At 40.6% G+C, this 24,581-nt stretch overlaps 1 protein-coding gene across 12 annotated transcripts in view; it reads right to left on the reverse strand.

Moving 5' to 3' along the window:
* Positions 1–24,581, reverse strand: part of UNC80 (unc-80 homolog, NALCN channel complex subunit) — a 245,541-nt gene that overhangs the window by 40,588 nt on the left and 180,372 nt on the right. For all 12 annotated transcript variants that reach the window (XM_008259087.4, XM_008259090.4, XM_008259085.4 and 9 more), the window contains 11 exons: positions 22,631–22,725; positions 21,172–21,261; positions 19,188–19,289; positions 17,214–17,394; positions 15,836–16,104; positions 13,661–13,795; positions 12,311–12,449; positions 11,244–11,340; positions 5,074–5,244; positions 2,308–2,400; positions 122–157 (listed from right to left, as the gene is read on the reverse strand). In XM_008259087.4, the coding sequence (XP_008257309.2) occupies positions 122–157; positions 2,308–2,400; positions 5,074–5,244; positions 11,244–11,340; positions 12,311–12,449; positions 13,661–13,795; positions 15,836–16,104; positions 17,214–17,394; positions 19,188–19,289; positions 21,172–21,261; positions 22,631–22,725 (1,408 nt within the window). The remainder of the gene's footprint in view (positions 1–121; positions 158–2,307; positions 2,401–5,073; positions 5,245–11,243; positions 11,341–12,310; positions 12,450–13,660; positions 13,796–15,835; positions 16,105–17,213; positions 17,395–19,187; positions 19,290–21,171; positions 21,262–22,630; positions 22,726–24,581) is intronic.

Below are 24,581 nucleotides of genomic sequence, written 5' to 3' on the forward strand. Positions count from 1 at the left end.
ACAGATTTGCCCAGACATAGCAAACCATGCATCAATTAAATGGAATCAAACAGAACCAAATCCCAGCTCAAAAGGCAATCATTTCAATACATGAGAACCGATGCTGAAAGTCTTTCTGTACCTGATAAAGTGCAGTTTGGCTCCTTGTTCCTGGTACCTAGGAGTCAGAAAAAACAGTCCAAATAACTATCAGAGCAAGAACACGGGCCCTCTGCTCGGGTTTCTTATAAACTTATTCCTAAGAAAAGCCTCTTAGACTATACATTTTGCTAAGTTCACAAATACAAATAATTGTCATAAGATATAAAAGTTTTATCTTTCAACTGGCTATCACGAATACTGCAATTACAGTTGCTATGAAAGCTAATGCATTTCCATATAACTCGTTGAAGACAAATATAAAAATATGAAAAAACTCATAGAATACAGTCACATAAGATACATTCTTGAAAGCTTTCACATCTAAGTTTTAGTCTTATCATCATATGTTCTGTTTTAGGTGACCATAGGATGAGACATGGCTGACACCTTTCAGTTTTGGAGACTTATTGCTTTAGGATTTGAGGATCAATTGATAAGAATTCAGAATTTTCCAGGCACCATTCAACAAGTAATTGTGTGTAAACCAACATACCTAAAGAATTCCTTAAATATCACTTAAACTAGATCATCTTTTCTTTATATAGGAAATTGAGGCAAAAGTTAACCATCATTTCAAGGAATTTATAGTTAGGTTTGGTATATATCTTTATATTTAACATTAATATATCTCATGGAGCAAGGAATTAGCTTTATATACGATACACACTTAAAAATATGCTTCAGAGAGAGTGGGAAATGATTGAGTTTCTGCTTATGATCTCCTTGCTAATTACTTCATTCTGAGAAAAAGAATTCCTAAGTTGATTTTGGGTTTGCTGTATATTAAATCTTCTTTGGAGGAAGAAGCTAATTAAGCTTTTTGCGTGTGTTCTAGAGTATTCAGAGGTTCGTAAAGATTGAATGAAGCAGGTAAAGTCTTTTTTTTTTTTTTTTTTTTTGGACAGGCAGAGTGGACAGTGAGAGAGAGAGAGAAAGGTCTTCCTTTTTCCATTGGTTCAAACTCCTCAATGGCCGCTGCGGCAGCTGCAGCCAGCGCACTGAGCTGATCCGAAGCCAGGAGCCAGGTGCTTCTCCTGGTCTCCCATGCGCATGCAGGGCCCAAGGACTTGGGCCACCCTCCACTGCACTCCTGGGCCACAGCAGAGAGCTGGACTGGAAGAGGAGCAACCGGGACAGAATCCGGCACCCCGACTGGAACTAGAACTCGGTGTGCCGGTGCCACAGGCAGAGGATTAGCCTATTGAGCCGTGGTGCTGGCCAAAGTGGGTAAAGTCTTAACTAGCATAGCCAGAGTCTGAATTCTACCAAAACAACAGGAAGAGACTGTCAGCAAACATGAAAGCATCATTTGAGTACGTAAGCCAGAGCTTGATGAAATGTCTGTAGAAAACGTGTCCAGAAGAAAGTAGGTTCACTCTGCATAGTTGCCCTGGGAAGGAGCAACCCCCTCCCCCATTATTGTCTCATTTGCTTTTCAGTGGAGGCAAATGAAATCAGGCTGGAATAGTTCAGAGACCACCCAGGAGGCAGAGAACACTGAGTACGCTCCTGAAAAGAACGCAATGAAAATACCAATTTATGAAGGTGGATTGAATGTCTCTTTGACAACCTTAAGAGGAGCCTTGGTATTTTCTTGTAACTTTAATATCTACTGTAAGTCAGTAATTTAGATGCTTAGCAGTATGTTTGAATCACTCCATTTTATATTTATAAGATTTACTTTAAATATCAGCAAAACTTGCCTCAGTTTCGGTATCTGAGATGTAGAAGGAATGGTGTAGTTTTCAAAGCAATTGTTTTTATGACATTTTTAAGGCCCGTTTTTTTTTTTTTTTAATTTTTTTAATTTTTTTTTTTTTAAGGCCCGTTTTTAGGTTGCTCATTTTCTAGATAGAAAATAATCCTTGTCATCTAGAACTACTTTCGTGCCTCCATATTCTGGAAGAAGAACTTTATCTCCAACTTTCACACTAACTGGTTGAATCTCCCCACCCTTTCTTTTAGAGCCTGATCCAACAGCTACTACCGTTGCTTGCAATACTTTTCCTTGAGATTAAAAAGTAACTAAGCTCATAACAGTTTTATTTTCCTTGGAAGGTTTCATATTCATTATTGATTATTTTCAGGATTCCTTTCATTCCCAACAGCTGAAATTCAGGTTGTTTATAATTGAGAGATTGCAGAGTATAAGGCACGGTGAGTTACCTGGTATTCACCCCAGATGACATGGTGTGGTTGGCTGTGGTAGTTCCCTTATGACCTTGGTCACACCTGCTCATCTGTGGGGCTGTCATGGGCCTGTAACAATGATAGTAATTGCCACAACAAAACAACAAATCAGAAGTGGAAACATTTATGAAATCTTCAAATTTCTGAAGCTCATGTAAGTTTTTTTTTTTAAGACTTATCTATTTACTTGAGAGGCACAGTTAAAGATAGAGAGAGAAAGAGAAAGAGAAAGACAGAGAGAGGTCTTCTTTCCGCTGGTTCACTCCCTAAATGACAACAGCCTGAACTGAACCAATCTGAAGCCAGGAGCCAGGAGCCAGGAGCTTTTTCTGGGTCTCCCATGAGGGTGTAGGGGCTCAAGTACTTAGGCCATTGTCTACTGCTTTCCCAGGCCAAAAGCAGGGAGCTGGATGGGAAGTAGAGCCATATAGGATGTTGGCATGGCAGGTGGATACTTAACCCACTACGCCACAGCATTGGCCCCATATACATAAGTTTTAAGTTCACTTTAGAGTCTTTTTTCTTTAATTTTTAATTTTTAAAAAATTTTATATATTCATTTAAAATTACATTTATTTATTAATATATCAAGGATAAATTTCATGAATTTTGTAGATATTATTCTAAGAATACAATGATACTTTCATCCCTTTCTTCTTCCCTCATATTTCCTTTGGGCCAACCCAAAGACAAGAGCCCAGGACTCAATCTCAATTCAGTTGCACATGTGGGTGGTCAGGGACCCACATACTTGAGCCATCACCTGCTGCCTACTTGAGTGTGTATTAGGAGGAAGTGGGAATTGGAAATGGAGCTGAGACTTGACCCAGGCATATGGGAGGTGGGCATCCCAAGCAGCAACTTAACCACAATGCCAAACATCCACCCCCGACCAACATCTTGAGTTCTACCTTTTGCAACCCCTAGCAGAGAATCCAGGTAACTCTGCCTGGGATTCTGGCCTAGACAACTATAGATAATAAATGAGTTTTGTTTTAAGTCTCTAAATTTGTGGTAACATAAACTAACAGAAAATAATAAATACAATAAACTTATTTATAATATAGGTAATACCACCTGTATAACTGTTAAGTTTCTTTTTCGTGAGATAAAGAAATAGAAAGTTTGAAGTGAAAGGGGATTCTTAGCCTCTTTTGTAAAAACCAACTTGGTTGTGAGTACTACCAATAGGTGAGGCTTCACCAGAATAGTAAAGACAGTGGAGTACCGAAAGCCACAGAACTGTAAATGCCAGAGCTCCATTTGCAACTCTCCATGGAAATTTGGCTAATTCCACTTTGATAAGTTAATTGAATTGCCCTTATGAAAGGGAATAGAAAGGAGGGGCTCACCAACCTTGTGTAATATGAGAAGAAATAACTAAAATGGCCCGAGGGGGAAATTGATGGTTTTCCTCTTCTCTGATTGTAGGAAGGGGCTAGTGATGTAACCAGATGGATACAGAAGGAAGAGTGTAAGCTGCATATTTATTTTTTGGGCATTCTTCCTTCCAGGACTTTCATGAAACCATCAACAAAGCATTGGGGTTATTTCCTGTTGGAAGAAGCAGTTTGCCCTGGCTCTCTATTCCACCTCTTCCTGGTTCCTCAGTTGAGGCGCACATGAGCATTGCAGTGTAATACTCTATTGAAGACTTTGAGCCCTCCTCTGCCTATCTAGTTTGGCAGTGTACCTCATGGTTAGGGACTGAACACACACTGAAAGTAATGAAAAGCAATTTCCCTCACTCTGAAAACATCCTCCCTGGACTAAAGAGCTTCAGCTAGCTGTCCTACCAACACAGCATGATGGAGCTGGAGAGGTTGGTATTTTTTGGTGGGGTAAGTCAAATATTTTTGGGCTAAGGGTGTGGCATGTTAGATTGGGCACACAGCATGGCAGAATGGGGAGGAGCAAAGACACAAATCCAGGAAAATGATGTCTTCATTCTCACCCTGGGGAAAAACATCTCCTCCCAGATAATTTAGATGGGACCGGAGAAAGAAAATGAATCACAAGCATAGTGTCTCGCAACTGCTTTCTCTACCTTCACTCCATGTGAGCCCCAATCTGGTCTCTTCCTTGCAGCTCAATTCCTTCTGCTTCTAAACCCAAAATTCTTGTGACTTGAAATTAATTTAGGGCTGAATTCTGCTGCCAACTGACCTTTCTACTTCTAAATCTCCCAACACTCTCTCAACATTATTTATACCTGTTCTAAAGAAAATCTGTTAATTCTAGCATTAGAATAATATTCTGTAGTTTGGACTTGCTGTGTAGTTTCTGAAATTATCATTAAAAAACCCTCACACTAAAAAAATATAACTCCTTACAATAAAACAATAATAGAATGCTTAGTTAGAACTGCAGATATGTCAGGTGTCATAAAATGCCACGATAGTTTTTAAAAATGTGGATCCCATTTTCATACTCATTAAATTGGCCCTTTTACAAAAGATTTGTGACCACACAGTTAAAAATGTCACAGAAACCCGGCAAGCTATATGCAGATATGTGTTCAGCAAGCATGGGGAGATTACTTTCATTACTACTGCAATTCAGAGTAGTATGTACTATTTTTTCCCAATTACTTAGGGACTGTTTATAGTTACAGGATGTAAAGGGACAGTATCTCTAAATAAAGTCTTGTTTTTTCAGATTCTCAGCCACCACCTATTTTCTTCATCTTTTCAGTAGGTATATACGGCTTAAGGCTGGGAATCTTTGTGTCAACGGGATTACCTGGTGAGGACCTCCACACTGTATAACAGGGCCTGCAGGGACGTCGCAAGGGCAGCAGTGGCAGCGATCTCCTCTCGAGCAGCAGGTACTGTCTCCACCTGTGACGTCTGCCTCTTTAGCTTTTGTAGGTAACACGGAACTAAAGCTTCCAGGACCATCAGCATTTGAAGACTTTAAGCAACAGAAAGAAAACCAAGTTACACTGTATGTTCTACTTTCGTTGAGTGTGTCATATTTAGCAGCATGAAAAAATGGAAAGCCTCTAGGGAGGTCATGCCTTCTAAACTCCCTCCCCCCATCTCAACCCACCCAAATCAACAGGAGATGGAGTTGCTGGAAGTGTTCACCAACATCCATTCATTCAGCACCTGCTGAAAGGTGATGGATTCTGTCTCAAGGAAGAATGTAATCTAATCAGGGGACTTGGCTGTGTATATAAACAGTTGGTGGAGCTACACAGTCATCCAGAGAAGCAGGCTTCAGAACTGTCAACAAAGCTTCTTTTCAGGAATTTTCTAAGAGTGATTTTTCCAGCCTGTGAGACAACCCAAAACCCTTTCCTGGGAGGCTGTCTTTCTAAAGCTTAAGCAATTTTATAACAAGAGTGTGTGGAAACAGTCGTGGTGATGAGGTCTGACACTGCCTCCTTAATGGTGAGAGTGGACACCACTCACTTTATAGGACCCACATTCAATGTGATATGGGGGTGTCAGAAACATCATCTCAAAGGGGAGGTAGACACGGAGTAGCTTTTATGCAAGGTGGACTTAACCTTTGAAAACTGTAGTGCATTTTTTAAAAAGATTTTATTATTTATTTTCAGTTTTGAAAAATTTATTTTATACTCTGAGAAGCTAAGAACTCTGCCACACACAAATCAAATTTAGAATTCAGGTTCTTCCCTTTTTTACCTACTTCCTTTTGAAATTTTATAAACAAGATTTTGTACACAGGAGGTAGCAGAGGACAATTCCAGTCTGCTTGTTCCAAGCTCGAAAGGTAACTGCACACACCTTGAGGCTAGCCGGCAGAGTGGGGGCAGGCAGGCCAGGGTCAACCCTCAAGTGTTTTTTCGCTCTCAGTGACCATGGGAGTCCTCTGGGAGAGGACCCAGGGTGGGGGAAGGGGAGGCGTTCTGTCCTCGGATGCCTCTGCTGGGCAGCATGGGCCATCCGAAGACCACCCTGCACTAGGGAGCTTCTTGCCGACACTGGGCATTTTATTTATTTATTTGAGAGGCAGAGTTACAGACAGAGAGAGGGAGAGACAGAAAGGTCTTTCATACACTGGTTCACTCCTTAAATGGCCACAAGGGCCGCGGCTCGGCTGATCTGAAGCCAGGAGCCAGGAGCTTCTTCCAGGTCTCCCACATGGGTGCAGGGGCCCAAGTACCTAGGCCATCTTCTACTGCCTTCCCAGGCCATAGCAGACAGCTGGCTCGGAAGAGGAGCAGCCTGGGCACAAACCAGCACCCATGTGGGATGCTGACATTGCAGGCAGAGGCTTAGCCCACTTTGCTACAGCTCCAGCCCCAAGGTGCATGATATTAACACAAATCTATCATTGGGAGATTTCCCTCAGTGGAGTCCAGTTTATAAGGTGTGGATTCTGGAAAATAATACTGACTGATTGATATCCTGGAGAATATCTATTCTCCTGCCTACAGATAGCTGGGAATTTCTGCTGTGGTCATTACCAATAGTGACCACTGCTTTCTGGTAAGTTTGCTTAGAATACATGTTCTGGAGACAGGAAACAACATTGTTTAGAATTTGAAGGATATGGAGCAGAGTGATGAGACTCTAAAGTCTAACTACCTCTTTGACAACTTAAAAAATGAGGCAGAAAATCAGTTCTGCTTCCTGTAATAATTAAGAAATTGTTGTCTCATGAGAAAGGCTGGACAATTTTTTTTAGAGAATAATGAAGGTATCACATAGAAGCTAAAACTGCCAGGTATTTTTTTGGAGGGACTAAGGTTTTAGAGAAAAAGTGGCTTATTCAGTTCGTTCAGACATTAGGCAGGACTTGCTTCCTCCAGGCATTGGCCAGTATGTAGGTAACATTACTGCTGGTGGTAAAAGTTGATACAACCATCTTGAAAAACTTTATGGTAGAAATGCATATATATGTGTGCACAAAGATATATACTAAAGGGTCAGCATTGTGGCATCACATGTAAAGCTGCCACCTGTAATGCAGGCATCCCATATGGGCTCTAGCTGGTGTCCCAGCTGCTCCTCTTCCAATCCAGCTGCCTGTTAATGGTCTGGTAAAAGCAGAAGAAGATGACCCAAGTGCTTGGGCCCTGCTACCCACGTAGGAGACCTGCAAGAAGGCACTGGCTCCTGGCTTTGCTCTGACACAGAACCGGCCATTGTGGCCATGTGGGGAATGAATCAGCAGGTGGAAGATTTATTTCTCTGTCTCTCCCTCTCTCTCTGTAACTGACTTTCAGATAAATAAATAAATCTTTTAAAAATGATATACACAGTTGTGTCCATCTTGTTGCAAAAGATAGAATTTCATTTTTAAACGGCTGAATAGTACTCCATAGTGTATATATACCATACTTACTTTATCCAGCCTACAGTTGATGGACATCTGGGTTGATTCCATATCTTGGCTATTGTGAATTGTGCTACAATGAACATGGGGGTACAGATAACTCTTTCATATATTTATTTTGGTTTTGGTAAATTGCCAGGAGTGGGATGCAACTGGAAACCAGTCCCCCAAAGACAGATATTATATGTTTTCCTTGATCTGAGGTAACTAACAGAGTATTTGAAATGTAATATATTGGAGTGAACTAGACATTTTGAGATTTAATGATTGTTTACAGCTTTTGTCTCTTCCGTTAAGGAACAGTGTGTGTGTGTGTGGCTTTTGTTGTTGTTGTTGTTGTTCTCTTCATACTATGTGTTCAAGTCTTTTACTTAGTATAGGGTTAACTATATGATCATTAAGTAAACTGAAAATAAATCTTTTATAAAAATTAAGAGAGGGAATATGAGGAGGAGGAGGAAGGTTGGAGTGTGGCCAGGAGGGAGGATTGGAGGGAAGTGTCACTGTTCCTAAATACGTATATATGAAATACATGAAACTTGTATAACTTAAATAGAATTTTGAAAAGATATATACAGAAATGCTTGTTGCAGCATCATTTGCAATAGCTTCAAATTGAATACAAGTGACCATCAATAAAAAAATAATAAATTATGACATAGCACAGAATGGAATATTATAGATGAATGAAAAAGAATAAACTGCTGTTAGACACGATATAAATGAATCTCATGAAATAATATTGAGTAATGGAACTCAGACATTAAAAAGTACCTATCATATTACTTAATTTCAATGGAGTTCAGAAATAAGTAAAGCTGCTTCATTGTGCTGGAGATCAGGGTAATGGTACCTCTGTCTGATTTTGTTATCTGAGTAGTAGTTAAATAGATGTATAACTTTTTTTTTTTGATAGGCAGAGTGGACAGTGAGAGAGAGAGGGACAGAGAGAAAGGTCTTCCTTTACCATTGGTTCACCCTCCAATGGCCGCCGCGGCCGGTGCGCTGCAGCCAGCGCACTGTGCTGATCTGATGGCAGGAGCCAGGTACTTCTCCTGGTCTCCCATGGGGTGCAGGGCCCAAGCACTTGGGCCATCCTCCACTGCACTCCCTGGCCACAGCAGAGAGCTGGCCTGGAAGAGGGGCAACCGGGACAGAATCCGGCGTCCCAACCAGGACTAGAACCCGGTGTGCCAGCGCCGCAAGGTGGAGGATTAGCCTAGTGAGCCGTGGCGCCGGCCCATAGATGTATAACTTTAATACCATTCATGAAACTATAAAATTATCATCTTAAAATGATTTTATATAAGTATTGCACTTAAACAAAATACAAAAGCTTATTTGAAAACCAAAGACACACACACACACACACACACACACACACAGAGAACATGCTTCCATCCACTGGTTCACTCCCAAAGATCTGCAAGAGCCCAGACTGGGCCAAAACCAGAAGCCAGGAACTCAATTCTGGTCACCCATGTGACCAAGTATACCTGCTGCCTCCCTGGAGTGTACATGAGCAGGAATCTGTTTCAGAAGTAGAGTGAGGACTCAAACTCATGGACTTTGATTTGGGATGCAGGCATCTCAAGCAGCAATATAACTGTTGTATCAAGTGTTGACCCCTAATATAGATTTATTTAAAAAGAATTTAAATGCAACAGGAACTTGGTATCCCTGTAAGAATACCCCAGAAACCAGCTGCTTAAGAAACCCTAACTGGGGCCGGCACTATGGCGTACTGGGTAAAGCTGCTACCTGCAGTGCCAGCATCCCATATGAACGCTGGTTCGAGTCCTGGCTGCTCCACTTCTGATCCAGTTCTCTGCTATGGCCTGGGAAAGCAGTGGAAGATGGCCCATGTCCTTGGGCTCCTGCACCTGCATGGGAGACCCAGAAGAAGCTTCTGGCTCCTGGCTTTGGATCGGTGCAGCTCCGGCCATTGCGGCCAATTGGGGAGTGAACCAGCCTCTCCTTCTCTCTCTGTGTAATTCTGACTTTCAAATAAATAAATAAATCTTTAAAAGCAAAAAGAAACCCTGACTCTACCCAGACATCAAGAAGCCTCTGATTTAAATTGCACGGAATGGACATTAGGGAGGATTTTTAAAAATTAATTTAACAGTATTGGACTTTGGCCTTTAATTAACAATAACAAGGGAATTTGTGAACTCTAGTTCCTTTTCATTTAATGTGTTTGAATTTTAACTTGAAATAATTTTATGTCTTATTTGGAATTTGGTAGTAGGGAGCTTGCTTTTTATCCTCATGCATTTTAAAACTCAATGCAGAATTTCTGAAACATGCTATTAACAGGATAGCTGTACACATTTGGGATGGAAAATATGAGCAATATTTTACATTCAGGTATGGAGTGGACTTGAACTTAGCAGAGGTTTTGATCCATTCTAGAACCTTTTTTGGAACTGTGACATTGTAGGAGCAGGGCCACCCTATTATACTACTCTTCTAGACAAAACCACAATCCAGTTTGACACAAATAAAGTGTTTAATACTCGTTGTTTTTCTAAAAACTAATTAATTATTTATTTTCATTTAGTTGGAAGTCAGAGAGATGGAGGACAGAGAGAGAGAAAGAGAGAGAGAGAGAGAGAGAGAGAGAGAAATCTTCCATCTGTGGGTTCACTCCCCAAATACCCACACAACAGTCAGGACTGGGGCAAACTGAAGCCAAGACCATGAAACCCAATCTGGATCTTCCATGTAGGTAGCAGGGACCTAACCACTGTAGCCATTACCTGTTGCCTCTCAGGATACACATGAACAGGAAGCTAGAATTGGAAGAGGACCCGGGATTTGAACCCATGTATTTCGACATGGGATGTGGCATCACAAGCAATATTGTAAATGCTGTACCAAACACCCACCATCTCATCATTTTCATAAGTGTTGGGAGTGTGGGAAGGTGGGAAGCATTTCTTAGTCATTCCTCATGTTTCCTTCTGGCAAAAATAGTTCAATTAACGTAAATTTTGGCCCCTCTTGGCCCATTATTTGTTCTGGCCTAGGAGAGAAGATCCAAGGGACTAAGGCAGGAAGACATAATGTACATAATCAGTTTGGCTTCTTCCTTATTTCTGGAAGAGTTCACCAACAGACTGGCACTATTAATAGAGACAAGAGACTTATATATCAGACCATGGCTGACATCCTGGAATTGAGGTGACTCACCCTCTAGGTGAGTGTTTTGGATTCCGTGCACTTGGTAAAATGAAAAGCAAGATTTATAATCTTATCTTTCATGTGACAGCAATTCCTATAGCTCTTTGAGATGTATTTTCCTAAATAGTTTTGATATCTCTTCTGATATTTTGTTTGCTACTAATTTGTGCACTATGTGAGGAAAATATTTTCCAAAAAGATGAAACATTTTAACCTCTATACAGATTTCAAATTAGAGGCTTTCAAATCAATGAGGATTTACTATTTTCAAGACTTCTGCTATGCCAAACTTCCTAAATTTAATTTTTAAAAACTTGAGTTTTAGAATATTACAGGGTGATGTTACCAAACATAACCTTTGTTTTGTTTCATTTTATTTCCTTGCATATATACTTATTGCAGGCATGGACAGTTACCTTCTGAATGATTCAGGGGCATATGCCACCACAGTAACACAGAGTTTAATGGCTTCACTGATGGAGAAAGTCAGATCTTCATTCCCATAGCAGAAATCTGAAAAGACAGAAAAAATCATGGCAGGCACACAATCAAAGTAGATTCCTCTGGGAGTAAAGAAAACCTTCTTACTCCTAAAGTTATTTTGTCAGTCATATTTTTTAGCCTTTTCTTTGTTAGATTTTATTTTTCAAAAAAATCTATCGATTATCTATTTATCTGTCTGTCTATCTATCTAGAAGAGTGACAGAGGGAGAGACAAAGAGAATGCGCTCTTCCATAAGTTGGTTCACTCCCCAAATGGCCTCAATAGCTGGAATTGGGCCAGGCTGAAGCCAGCAGCCAAGAACTCCATCTTAATCTTGCACATGGGTGGCAGGGGTCCAAGTACTTGGGCCATCAACCATTGCCTTCTCAGGTGCATTAGCAGGGAGCTGGATCAGAAGTGGAGCAGCCAGGACTTGAAGTGGCACTCTGACATGGGATGGCAGCATCAGCAAGTGATACTATAATCTATCACACCACAACACTAGCCCCAGATTTTATCTTTAAACTGTGAAAACTATTCATTTTTTCCATAGAATGGACATGAAATTATGTTCCCAATTTTTAAGTGATAAGATGAAGATGAAACGTGTTTTTTTTTTTTTGAGGGAGGGTAGTTTTAGAAGAATTATGTTACAGAGGACACCAAAGGACATTTGTATAAGGCTTGAATTATATCAAGCTCTACACATTCAATGATCATACAAAGCCATTTTGGAGGGTAGTCACTTAGAATTACCCAGGATAAACCAACTTTCTGAAAGTTGCAGCACTTTCCTTTAATACAATTCTCATGGCATACAATGTCTCACTCTTTAGGATCGACAAAAACATTTCAGGAAAAAAGGAGCTAAAAAATGTATACACTCAATTGATATCATTGTTCCACTGTTTTGCTGTTTTTATTTAGTTCAAAATAGATTTTTTAAAACAATTACAATGAGAAAACTAATATCAGGAAAAATAATTTCATTGCTTTTACCTAATGATTTAAGAGGCTTCTCGGCTTTCACCAGCTCTAAGATGTCAAGTATGTCAGTAGTCTCCCCCTCCAGGGACTGCAGCAAGTCAAACAAGCACTGAGCTGACACTCCTTTGCTGGGCCCATTATTGGCAGCATCCTGTATAAAAAATTGTTTTTTAGTTTATTGATTCCCATCTTAGTACTAATAGAGTTTGACCATGAATTCAAATTATTTTATAAACTTTATTATGAACAACAACCACAACGTTGAAACCCAGCCTTTCATCAGTGTCTTTAATGAAAGCACCAGATGCCAGGCACCAGTCTCCTTGCCTCCTCCCTGAAAGTGTCCTTGCCCTGTCTTTTGATAGCACTAAAATTAACTCACTGGATTGACGGAACGGTACAGTTGGCCCTACAAGGTTTCAATCACTGGACTCAGGAGGCCATTTGCTTCTCCAGTAGATGACACTTTGATGGCCACTGTTGTCTTGGGGGGGTCCCATTTAGGAGAATTTCAGGTCTGAGCCAGAAAGTACTACCTGAATGGCACCCCTGGAGTAATTGAAGCCCATTTGGCCATCATAAAAATTACCTGAAGAGCAAAGCATCACTGACCACTTAAAGGAAGGCTGTGAGCACCACCGACTAACCAGGAACTTGCACATGTGCTAAAAGTTTACCTCTCAGCTCCATCTTTATTCTAGATAATCATCACCCTTTACCCCTTGGGTTGCCTGGGTATTAAGTGATAGCTGGCCAGCTCCTTTTCCTAAACTTTGCAAATAAATCCCTGCTGTCTTCATTGCCCCTGTGTCAGTGACTGGCTTTCTGTGCATCAGGTGAAGGAACCCAGGTTTGTAAGTTTTATAGCAACTCTTCCAGCAACTTGGGGTATTGTTCTGGAACAGCATCTATCTGATGTTTAGATTACATACTTCTGCATCCAGCAATGCTATTGCATAAGTATGGAGTAGTACATCTGACTCTTACGCAGTTGGCATAAAATGGTCAAGACCTAATTAATAACTGACAGTTTCCCTATTTTTTTTTTTTTTACCAGTTTCCAACTTACAATCAACCAGCAAAAGCCATATGTGCACCATTATCCAGTTACATAGGATGCCCTGCTTCTAGTTAGCTTGCCAACTGCTTTAGCAGGCCAGCAGCCTCCAAGTGGGGCACACTTGAAGCTTCCCTCTTTTTCCTCTAGAAGGCTTTCCCACTCCCCTACCTGCTTCTGCAACTCTGCCAAAAAAGTGATGGCAGCTGACTCCCTTGCTCTATATCCACAAAGCAATTCTGAATTAATAACCTTTGTCCCTCTCACTTGATTGGTCTTCATTTACTTCCATAGAGCTTACTCACAGGAAACTCCAGGAGAGGGGCCACACTAGCAAACAGCTGGAGCACAAAGGGCTTCCGGTGTAGAATGTAGAACTGGTGGCAAGCAAATTCGATGGCTTGACGCAACTGGGGATTGCTTTCATAGTCAGAGTATACCTATGGAAAACACCACATATTCAAACATGATTTAACAATGTATCAAAATTGTATTTGCTTTAAAAATTCATAGCTACGGGAAGCATGGAGGGATGTAGTTAATTTCATACACTGGTAAAGGGGAGAGTAAAATGGAATAGACTTTCCAGAGAGAAATTTGTTAATATACATATAAATACTAAACATCAATAGGGCCGCTGCTGTGGCATAGCAGGTAAAGTCGCCACCTGCAGTGCTGGCATCCCATATGGGCGCCAGTTCGAATTGCAGCTGCTCCACTTCCAATCCAGCTCTCTGCTATGGCCTGGGAAAGCAGTAGAAGATGGCCCAAGTGCTTGGGCCCCTGTACCCACATGGGACACCCAGAAGAAGATGCTGGTTCCTGGCTTCGGCGCAGCTCTGGCCATCCAGTGGATGGAAGACTTTTCTCTTTCTACCTCTCCTCCCTCTGTGTAACTCTGACTTTCAAATAAATAAATCAATATTAAAAAATAAAAATATACTGTTCCCTAGGAAGTTTTTTAATAGGGATTTATCTCAAAGAAAGAACTGGAGAAATGTACAAGATATATGTCCAATAGTTCCTGTTGTAAGTTTGTTTAAAATAGTGGAAAACTTGAAACCACTTAAATTATTCATAAATAGTGATTGGTTAAGTGAATTATGCTACATGCAAACAATGGAATACTGTACAGTTATATAAAATAATGCTATAGTGCTAAATGGAACTATCTGAAGAATACCTATAATATTCTTCGTATAACATGAAAATCATGTTACAAACTTAATATATGGTGTAATCCAACTTTTATTGAAAGAATCACACACACACGCACATACACACATGCAGAGAGAGAGAAAACGAGAGAGAAAGAATGTGTGAATGTATGTCAGAGAGAGACAAAGAGTGAAAGAATGTGTGTTAGAGGAAAGGAAGGGAGTGCCAGGATTTTCAAGAAGTAGAACAATATGTTTATTTGGGAGGAAGGAGTACAGGTGATCTTTATTTGTTCTTTAAACTTTTTGGCTTCTGATCTTTACAATGAGCATAACTGCTTCTGGTAATCAATAAATAGTACAGAAAATTTCAACTACTTAAAAATAAGGCAGGTCTTGCAATAGCAGAAGTAAATCTCTTGCCTTCATAGGTTGAACAAACTGTACTTTGAACAAGCATGTATTACTTTCATAATATTTATTAAAACTTCCATAAAAACAGAGAACTAGGGTGAGCCCCCAGATCCTGCCTATATGTGGTCACATATCCATTAGACATTTCTTTACTTTTTTATAACCTTTTAGTGATTACCAAAAAACAGTTCTATTCATTATAATGTTCAGAAGACAAAGTTTAAAAAGCAAATAAGATCACCTATAATCCTTCCTCCAGATAATTATTGTTTATACTTCTTGAAAATTCTGGCACTCTCTCACATATTCTAACAAGTTGGATTATACCATGTATTCAAGTTTGTAACATACAATTTTCATGTAGTGTTAAGAATATTGTAGGCATCTTCCTACCAAATTCACCTCCTCCAACCCTATCAAATCATATGGAGTGGCAATGAAAATCTCTGCTTGGACAGTGGTCAAAGAATCTCTTGGGAGAAACATCAGCTGAACATTTGCCATACATCTGGCTCGACATCAGGGGTTCTTGAATTATTTACAGCACCAGAACCACCTGGAGGTCTTGTTATTATACAGATCATCGGGTCCTAACTCTGGTTGCTGATTTAGTGGTTTGAGACAGGACCCAAGAATGTGCATTTCTAACCTGCTCCCAGGCAGTGCTGATGCTGCTGGTGTAGAAGCCACACTGGGAACCCCTGGCCTGGAAGAAATGGGACAGCCCAGCCATTGTGGGGTATCCCAGGAAAGAAATGAATACTGCAAACTCTTAAAATTTGTACGGCAGATTCAATGAGCGCTTTCTGTTGTCACCAGAAAAGGTGACTCTGGTATTAGAGTTTTGGTATTGATCTTGTTGAACTGCTGTTGATGAGTACAAGTGCTAGGAGAGGAGAAACTGAGCACCTGCAGCATGGTAGGCAGAATCCACTGGTAGCCACTGAGAGAGAAGAGGTGGTTGAAGTGCACCGCGGTGTTGATGACGGTGGCAGCGTACTGCCTGAGCAGTGCACTGTCTTCTGGGTGGAGGATCAGAGCCCCATTAAAAACATTCAGGAACAGCATGATTTCATCTCCCCATGGGAACTCGCTTGGCATGCCCAGGAACATCTCCTCCAGGAGCTGGATCCACAAGCTCTTCTGAAGAGTGTCAAGGCCAAATAATTCCTTCCCAGCTGCAAGAACGTGAAATGGCAGACACAGGATTAGCCCCTGCACCAACCCTGTCAGCGTTAAGAGGGTGATCCAAGCTGGGGTGCTATTGTCTTGCATGTGTTCCAGCCCCGGGGTGCAAGGATCCACTGCTGAAATTCTTTCCAGCACACATTGCTGGCGTTGGTCTAACACTTCCTGGATCTCAAAGGATTTTGATAATCATCTTTTTTGATCTAACTCTGTGCAAGGCAGGGCAGGCATTTGCAGCATTTTTGCTGCTAAAAAAGCTGGGCAAAAAATTGAGAAAAATAAGTTATCCCAGGTAGAAAATGGCAGGGTTGGGAACAGTGCTTGGTATTCTAATTACTGGTCAGACTAGAGTTCTTTACACTTGCTCTGTAGTTTCTGGACAAAGGCACGGAGGCATAGGATGCTAATTTAAATAAATTGTCCCCATTTAATAACGAGTTAACAGATAAAGGTTCCAAAATGAGTCTCTTTTCATGTCTCTGTCCCTCTCCCCCTTGATCCAGAATCATTTAAAGTGTGCTATTCTTAAATGTAAAATTCAGTGAGTTTTTGAAAAAACTATGCCCTCATGTAACCAATTGCCCAATCTCAAGACAATTTACATTACCTCAGAAAGTTTCCTCGGGCCCCTTTTGGGAAATTCATTCACATCCCCACTTCAGAGGAAACTGTTGTTCTGATTTCTGTTGCCCTAGGTTGGTTTTGTCTTAGAGAAGCTCAAAGCTTCTTATAAATGCATGCTCTTCACTTAGTTGCTTACTCTGTCCCATACCAACACCACCCCGCTTCCCTCAGGTGCTGATGCTTAGCCTACAGCAGCGGTCTTGGCATTTGGTGCTCGGCCGAGCAGCATTAGCATCACCTGGGGAGTCGTTCAAGACACAAGCTCTTGGACCCTGTCTTGACACTCAGAGGAGCCGGTGGGACCCAGCAAGCTGTGTTGTAAGAAGTCCTCCAGAGGGATTCTAAATGCACACGTGGGTGGGTCGGAAACCACGGGCTTACAGACTATCTGCTGATGACAGTGCTTGCTAGTTGAGAGCAAATTTAGGACAGGAGCAAAGACCCAGGATTGGAAATGCAAATACTTGCTTGATACCTTGAGGGTCACTGAAGAGAGAAAACTCGGCGTCGATAGCACTTCGCGGGAACGAGGGCAGCCGGAGGAGGTCTTCCTGGAGCATGGACACGTGGGACTGTTTGTGGGCCGTGGGGATCTTCTGGGTCAGGGAGATGAGAAACAACACTCGCCCTACTTCCTCCAGCTTCCGCGTGAATACCTAGTGGACAACAAAAAGCAGGATTGGGAACTCTGAAAGTGTGGAGTGAAGAAATCAAAGTAATTCCTTGAATGGCCAGACTGACAAAAGGAAGAGTGGGGGTGGGAAGGCAGGGGAGTGGAAGGAGGGAGAAATGCCTTCCTTCTTTAACACACAGTAAAAAGCAAACAATGGTAAGTCACTCTCACTTCCTGCATCTGCTTGCTCTATGAAACGAAGCATTTTTTTGCAGAGTTTGTAGGCTGGAGGAGTACAAGCCAAGCATTGTTAAGAACAGCAAAATGTTCCAGGGAGCCTATTTGTTGGATGCCATAATAGGAAAGACTTTCTCTAACAGGGAGCCAAGCAGGAAGTTCTAATTGCTGCTATCATTTCCACAGACACCTTAAGCTCTTTCCTGAAAGTTCTAGATCTGCCCCCTGCCCCATCTCTCTAATATAGAAATGGGATCTTCCCTTAATCCATGTTGGCACAAAAGCGAGGGGCCCTAGATTTGTGTCCCCTTTGAGTTCTGGGCTTGGATGAACTCATGTGGGGCTCCTAGCCTCTCTCTCAGTCCTTTTTGTCTTGATGGTCAGTGGGCAGGGCTTGTGATTAGTGCTCATAAGCAGTGAGATGCTGTTGAGGAAGCTGCTGAAACAGACCTCAGGCCTCCAGGGTGTCACCTCCTTGGGAGACTTAGAAGCTTGGGACGGTGACCTGGGGTGTGCCAAGAGCAAGAGTCCCATTTTATGGGATTCTTTTGAAACGTGTTCTGAAGTATGATACACACATACATGCATGCTCCCCTCCTCCCCCCACGAAGTGCTCTTATAGACTATGGTTTTAATTACCTTGCTGTTAAAATCAGAGGCTGGAATCCTTTTGGTAGAATCATCTTAGTTTTTTTTTTTTTATATTTAACATCTTACAGTTTTGTCCAATTCCTCACACCTTGCAACATATTCAGTGTTTTTTTTTAAGTATAATTTGCTAGTTAATGATAGCTACAGTTTTAATTGCTCAAATAGTAATTTCATGCCATTTTTAGTCACCTCATAAAGAGATTTTTAGATAGTTTGATGCCAAATTAGCATTCTTGTCATTTGCGGGAAAAGATCAAGTGTCCTGAGATTCATGTATAAGGCTTTATTAAAAAGTAAATGCAATCATAGACAATATTAATATTGCATTATGTTTAGAATTGCATCTTAAATCTGTATTTTGCATGCAGAATAGTGAATTTCCTTAAGCTTAATGTCTGATTTGAGACCGCTTGATTATATTACCTCATATTTTAATAGAAGTGCATAACATAAGATCTGTGGTCAGTGACAGAACTAGGACAGAATACATATCTCTGGACTTGAGTTCAATGCTTTTGTCAGACATACTACACTGGCCCTTTTGCTTTTTTCCTCAGCTAGTGAAGACTTCTGGGACAACCTTCCTATCACTACATTATGTGCTCTACATTATGTACTCCAACAATGTGCAAATTCTTTCCCAGTTACCAAAATGTGAAACAAGAAGTCATACTTAGAAACTAATAGGCATAAATGGTAAGATTTCTTTGATTTATACCCAAAATTTATCATAGCATCATTCCAAGGGTGTGTTTCTTAATGCTTGTACATTATGGCATCATTTAAGTAACAACACACTATTTTGGGGGATACTCAATTGAGCAATTCTATCTGTACACTCTCTCCAGACAAAATCAAAGAAACACAGAATCTCAGGTTTGGCAACACATTACTAATTTTCATAGAACCATAACCAAACCATAGAATAAAATCAAAGTGGTCAGACACCTGTTTCTGAATGAGCTCCTGTCCCTTCTCTGGGTGCATATGCACAAGGTTCAGCTGTGGAGACACCGACCTCCGGAAAGGATAAATGTCTCGAACATAGGTCTGTGATGTATTGCACAAAGAGAAATAAAAGTTTCAAATGATTACTTTTTTTTGGTTTAGATTTTTTAAAACTTTTATTTATACTTTCAAAAATTTTTTTAAACTTTTATTTAATGAATATAAATTTCCAAAGTACAGAATATGGATTACAATGGCTTCCCCCCCATAACGTCCCTCCCACCCGCAACCCTCGGTTTTCACCCCCATAACCACGCTCCCACCTGCAAATCATCCCATCTCCTACTATCTCTCCCATCCCATTCTTCATTAAGTTTCATATTTAATTATCTTTATATACAGAAGATAAATTTAGTTTATACTAAGTAAAGATTTCAACAGTTTGCACCTACACAGACACACAAAGTATAAAGTATTGTTTGAATACTAATTTTACCGTTAACTCACATAGTACAACAGATTAAGGACAGAGATCCTACATGGGGAGCAAGCGCACAGTAACTCCTGTTGTTGATTTAACAACTGACTCTCTTATTTATGACGTCAGCAACAAATGATTAAATTATATCTAGTTTGCTCTTTACCCAAATATCAGAAAAATTGAAAAATTCCTTTATTCTTTAATGGTTTTTATTCTTCTTTCTTGCTCCAAAATTCTACAAAAACCCTCTTATCAGGAAAGTCTTATGTCACCCAGGCTGGGTACCTTTTCCAAGAGATAGAACAACGAAGCCAAGGGCATCTCCTATGACTCTGGAAATGTCACTGTAAAGTGATGACCATGGCTGTCCTGAGGTGCCCTTTTGCTCATTAGATCAGGCCATTATGTTCATATTTGGCATAACAGAAAAGGGAACCAAAACAGCATTAAAACTATATAGACAGCCGGCGCCACGGCTCACTAGGCTAATCCTCCGCCTTGCGGCGCCGGCACACCGGGTTCTAGTCCCGGTCGGGGCACTGGATTCTGTCCCGGTTGCCCCTCTTCCGGGCCAGCTCTCTGCTGTGGCCAGGGAGTGCAGTGGAGGATGGCCCAGGTGCTTGGGCCCTGCACCCCATGGGAGACCAGGAAAGGCACCTGGCTCCTGGCTCCTGCCATTGGATCAGCGCGGTGCGCCGGCCGCAGCGCGCCGGCCGCGGCGGCCATTGGAGGGTGAACCAACGGCAAAAAGGAGGACCTTTCTCTCTGTCTCTCTCTCTCACTGTCCACTCTACCTGTCAAAAACAAACAAACAAACAAACAAACAAAAAAACTATATAGACACACACATTATATGGGCAACTTAGGTTTTCACTTAGATATAGTAATGATGAATAACTTGGTGCCGTATCTCCTTTTATGATTATATTTCCCCAGCACAGATACTCTTATCATTCCCTTCATTGTATAGAGGAGACTGAACGGTGGAAAGGCAAAGGAAGTAGGCCAAAGTGACACAGACAGCCAGGTGATGTGACCCAAGTAACCATTTTTTTTTTTTTTTAAGATTTACTTATTTATTTGAAAGGCAGAGTTACAGAGCGATAGGTAGAGACAGAAACAGAGATATTTCATCTGCTGTTTCATTCCCCAAATGGTCACAACAGCAAGGGCTAGGCCAGGCCAAAGCCAGGAGCCAGGAGCCAGGAGCTTCTTCAGGTCTCCCACATGGGTACAGGGGCCCAAGCACTTGGACCATGCTCTGTTGCTTTTCCAGGCACATTTGCAGGGAGCTGGATTGGAAGTGGAAAAGCTGGGACTTGAACCAGGGCCCATGTGGAATGCCAATGTTGTAGGCTGGCTTAACCCACTATACCATGATGCCAGCCCCCAAGTGACCATTCTTTTAACCTATAAACAACAATGCCTCCCCAAGCTCTCCTTAGGAAAGGCATGGCAAGGCTAGACACAACTCAACTTGGTCTTTCTGCTGCACAGTCTCACCTTATTGTAGTGGATAAGGTTCCATCGTTTATCCATGAGAAAATAATGTGTTGATTGGGACTCTGGGATATTAAAAAACTCCAGACACTCCTAGAATAATAAATTTTAACAAATGTTTATCAAGAATATATTATGTGTTATGTAGTAAGCTGAAAAGTACTAGAATCAAAAAGCAAGGTAACGTCTTAGGATTTTATATGTGTTTATATCATATGTATATTTTTGCATATTACATGTATCTATATGTACATATGAATATACACACATAATTATCCAAAGCATTATATCATAAGAACTGTTAATGTAATATTTTCAGTCTGCTCTCACAGTGCCCAAAGAGGCACAGGTAAAATTCAGACTGAGTGATGGACTGTGGAGGTACAGTGCACCTACTGGTCTCAATATCGGGAAGAAACCATGTTTAGCAACAACGTTAAAACAACACAAATTATAAAGTAAGCAGCACTTATGATGTCCTGTATATGAGATCCAGTGCTTTCATGTAGATAATATCTATAACCCACTGTAGTATCCCAGTGATATTGAAAAAAACACTGACACTAGAATGGTCCTATTGTGAATTTTGGTCTCATTGGTGATGATGAAGCCAGGGTTTGGTCCCTTAATTTTCTGCCATGCTTTTCTGTCCAATCTGAGTTTACAAATGGAGTGGCTGCTGAAGCTGGCTTTACTAGACCTTAGAAATTCTCTGGAGATATCTGGGTAAAGCCCAAGGGATGAATAAAGTCCCCCTCTACTAAAATAAAATACAAGAGTTACAAAACCGATTTTTTAGGAAGCCTTTTAACTTAAATCTGAGCCCAGAGCTAGCTGTGTTCCAGGAAACACAGGATTACTGACAGTTTGGATTTCTAAGAAATGAAATCCAAATGTGGTCACTTACAGCCACATTTGCTATAGATTACATTTTTTTGGGTGATGATTTCCATAACTATTAGAAAATAATTCTTTGACTCATATGATGCATTCCAAGGCATATATGAGTATTATCTGATTCTCTAATAATTTAGTAGCAAGTCAAGACTGTATATTGTTTAACTAGATCCTACAAAAGGGGTTTCTGACACGAAGCATACCTGACGGCGAGAGTTTCTATGTGCTATCAATGGGCGAACCAGGGCAACTACATAAGGACCACAAGTGATGCCAAGAAATTCCGATGCGGGAATGCACAGCATCACAGGAGGAGTTAGGAATAGACCTGAGTGCTGCACTGTTGTGTAGCCCAGACAGAGCCTGCCTGATTTTGCCTGCTTCAGTGTACAATGCCAGGAAAAGTGGAGGAAACCATTTAAGTACAAAATAGCGGAGCAGGTTCTCCAAGAAATGCACACATTCATTTGAAGATAGAAAATTACCACTTAATTGTAAGATGGATGTTTAGTGAGGTGACCATAGGCATTTTGCACAGAAGATCATTTGTCAAGATCATTCCTACCTTCAACAGTGCTTCAAACTGAGTATCTTCGTGGACTGGTAACTGGGTTGGGATATCACACTCATTCTGTCCATGAACTACCAGGGTTTTGGTACCTGCAGAAAGTAAAATAAATATACTGAGTAATAATAAACTGAGGCCGCCTCTGTGGTGTAGCAGGTAAAGCTGCTGCCTGTTATACTGGCATCCCATACAGGTGCAGGTTCAATTCCCAGCTGCTCCATTTCCGATCCAACTCTCTGCTATGGCCTGGGAAAGCAGTACCAGATGGCGCACGTGAGAGACTCAGAGGAAGCTCCTGGCTCCTGGCTTTGTGCCCAGCTACAGCCATTGCAGCCATCTGGGGAATGAACCAGCAGATGGAAGACCTCTCTCTCTGCTTCTGCCTCCATCTCTCAGTAACTCTGCCTTTCAAATAAACAAATACATCTTTAAAAAAAAGTAATAATAAACTGACTTCCACTACAAGAAAGTTTGTATGTAAAGCATAAAATATTAAAATGTTCTCAGTAAGTTGACATTTTTACTACTCTTGTTACTAAGTATTTAAGGTGAGGTGTGTATTTCATTAATTTTATTTATTCATAAATGTATAATTTAAATATATTAGTTTAACAAATAATAATGGCTACTATTTATGGAGTTGCCAATATTTTTATCTTTTTATGTATATTGTATTCAAATCTCACAGCAAACCATGATATGGATATCATTATTTTTTCTTCCAAATGAGAAAACAGAAAGAAACTGAAAAACTTATTCAAAGGCATGCATTTATGTAGTAGAGGAGTCAGAATCAAGTATTGCAACAAGTAACATAACCCTGTATTTTAAATTAGATAGCCAGGACATAAGAATTGAGAAAATATAAGCAGAGATACTAGTAAAAACAGAAACATGTATTTGAAATGTATTTAAAATGTACATTTTCTGTATTTTACTCAGCTGATTGACAGCAACTATTCTAATTCAGTCATTAATTATAAATCTTTGTGGATACTATGATACACTGATTTTTAGCACATTGTTTTTAAGTGTATAAATGACATCTCATATAAGTTCCTTTGCTATGATAAAAAAAGATCACATTTTTGGATATTCTTCTGAACATATAAATAAATTGCCATTTATGAATCTGGGTATGGCAGCAAGTATTTTATATCCCTACCATTTATTCCCCACAATTGTGAAAATTGTATTCCTGTTTTACACATGAAGATAGAAAGCTTAGGACAATATTCTTTTTCACAGACAATGCTAATTATACAACTAATAAACGGCAGTGCTGAATTTATCACAGGCATCTTTGCTGCCAGAGCCTGTGTTCTTATCTATTCATAATTTCTTCTTTCTCTTTGTTTCAATACCTTCTGTCATCTCATATTTTCTTAGTCATCTGACAAGAACAAAGGCTTGGAAACAAGTCCTTCACAGTGAGAAGGAACTGTATCTAGAGTTGACATCACACTGCGTATTCTTCTGTAACTGCCCTGCTTCCTGCTCCCCCTTTTCCAGCGTTTCATAAAACCATCTCTCATTGAGCTCACAAAGGACTGGGGCCTGTGCCATGCAAACAATATTATTCTCTCCTTGCAGTGCCAAGATTTACTCAAAAGGCTTTCAGTTAAGCTGGCTGTCTGCGATAGACTTAAGTATATCTTCCACCTTGGCAGCCCTTCAAGGCCTTATTCACGAGGATCCCAGTTCTGATGTTGCCCTTTTCATCTGGCAACTGCCAACTTTTTTAAAGGGCCCATTGTATTTCTTCTGACTGCATTAAACAAAAATTCTTTGAAGCACTCACTACTAGGGGTTAGAACTCTGCACATTTTCTATGAATGAAAGAGCTTACTGGTTTTTCAAAGATTATCTATTTATCTATCCATCTATCACCTATCTATATCTATCTATCTATCTATCAATCATCTATCATCTATCACCTATATATCTA

Source organism: Oryctolagus cuniculus, chromosome 3 (assembly GCF_964237555.1).
Source record: "Oryctolagus cuniculus chromosome 3, mOryCun1.1, whole genome shotgun sequence".
In the NCBI taxonomy this organism is placed as follows: Eukaryota; Metazoa; Chordata; class Mammalia; order Lagomorpha; family Leporidae; genus Oryctolagus; species Oryctolagus cuniculus.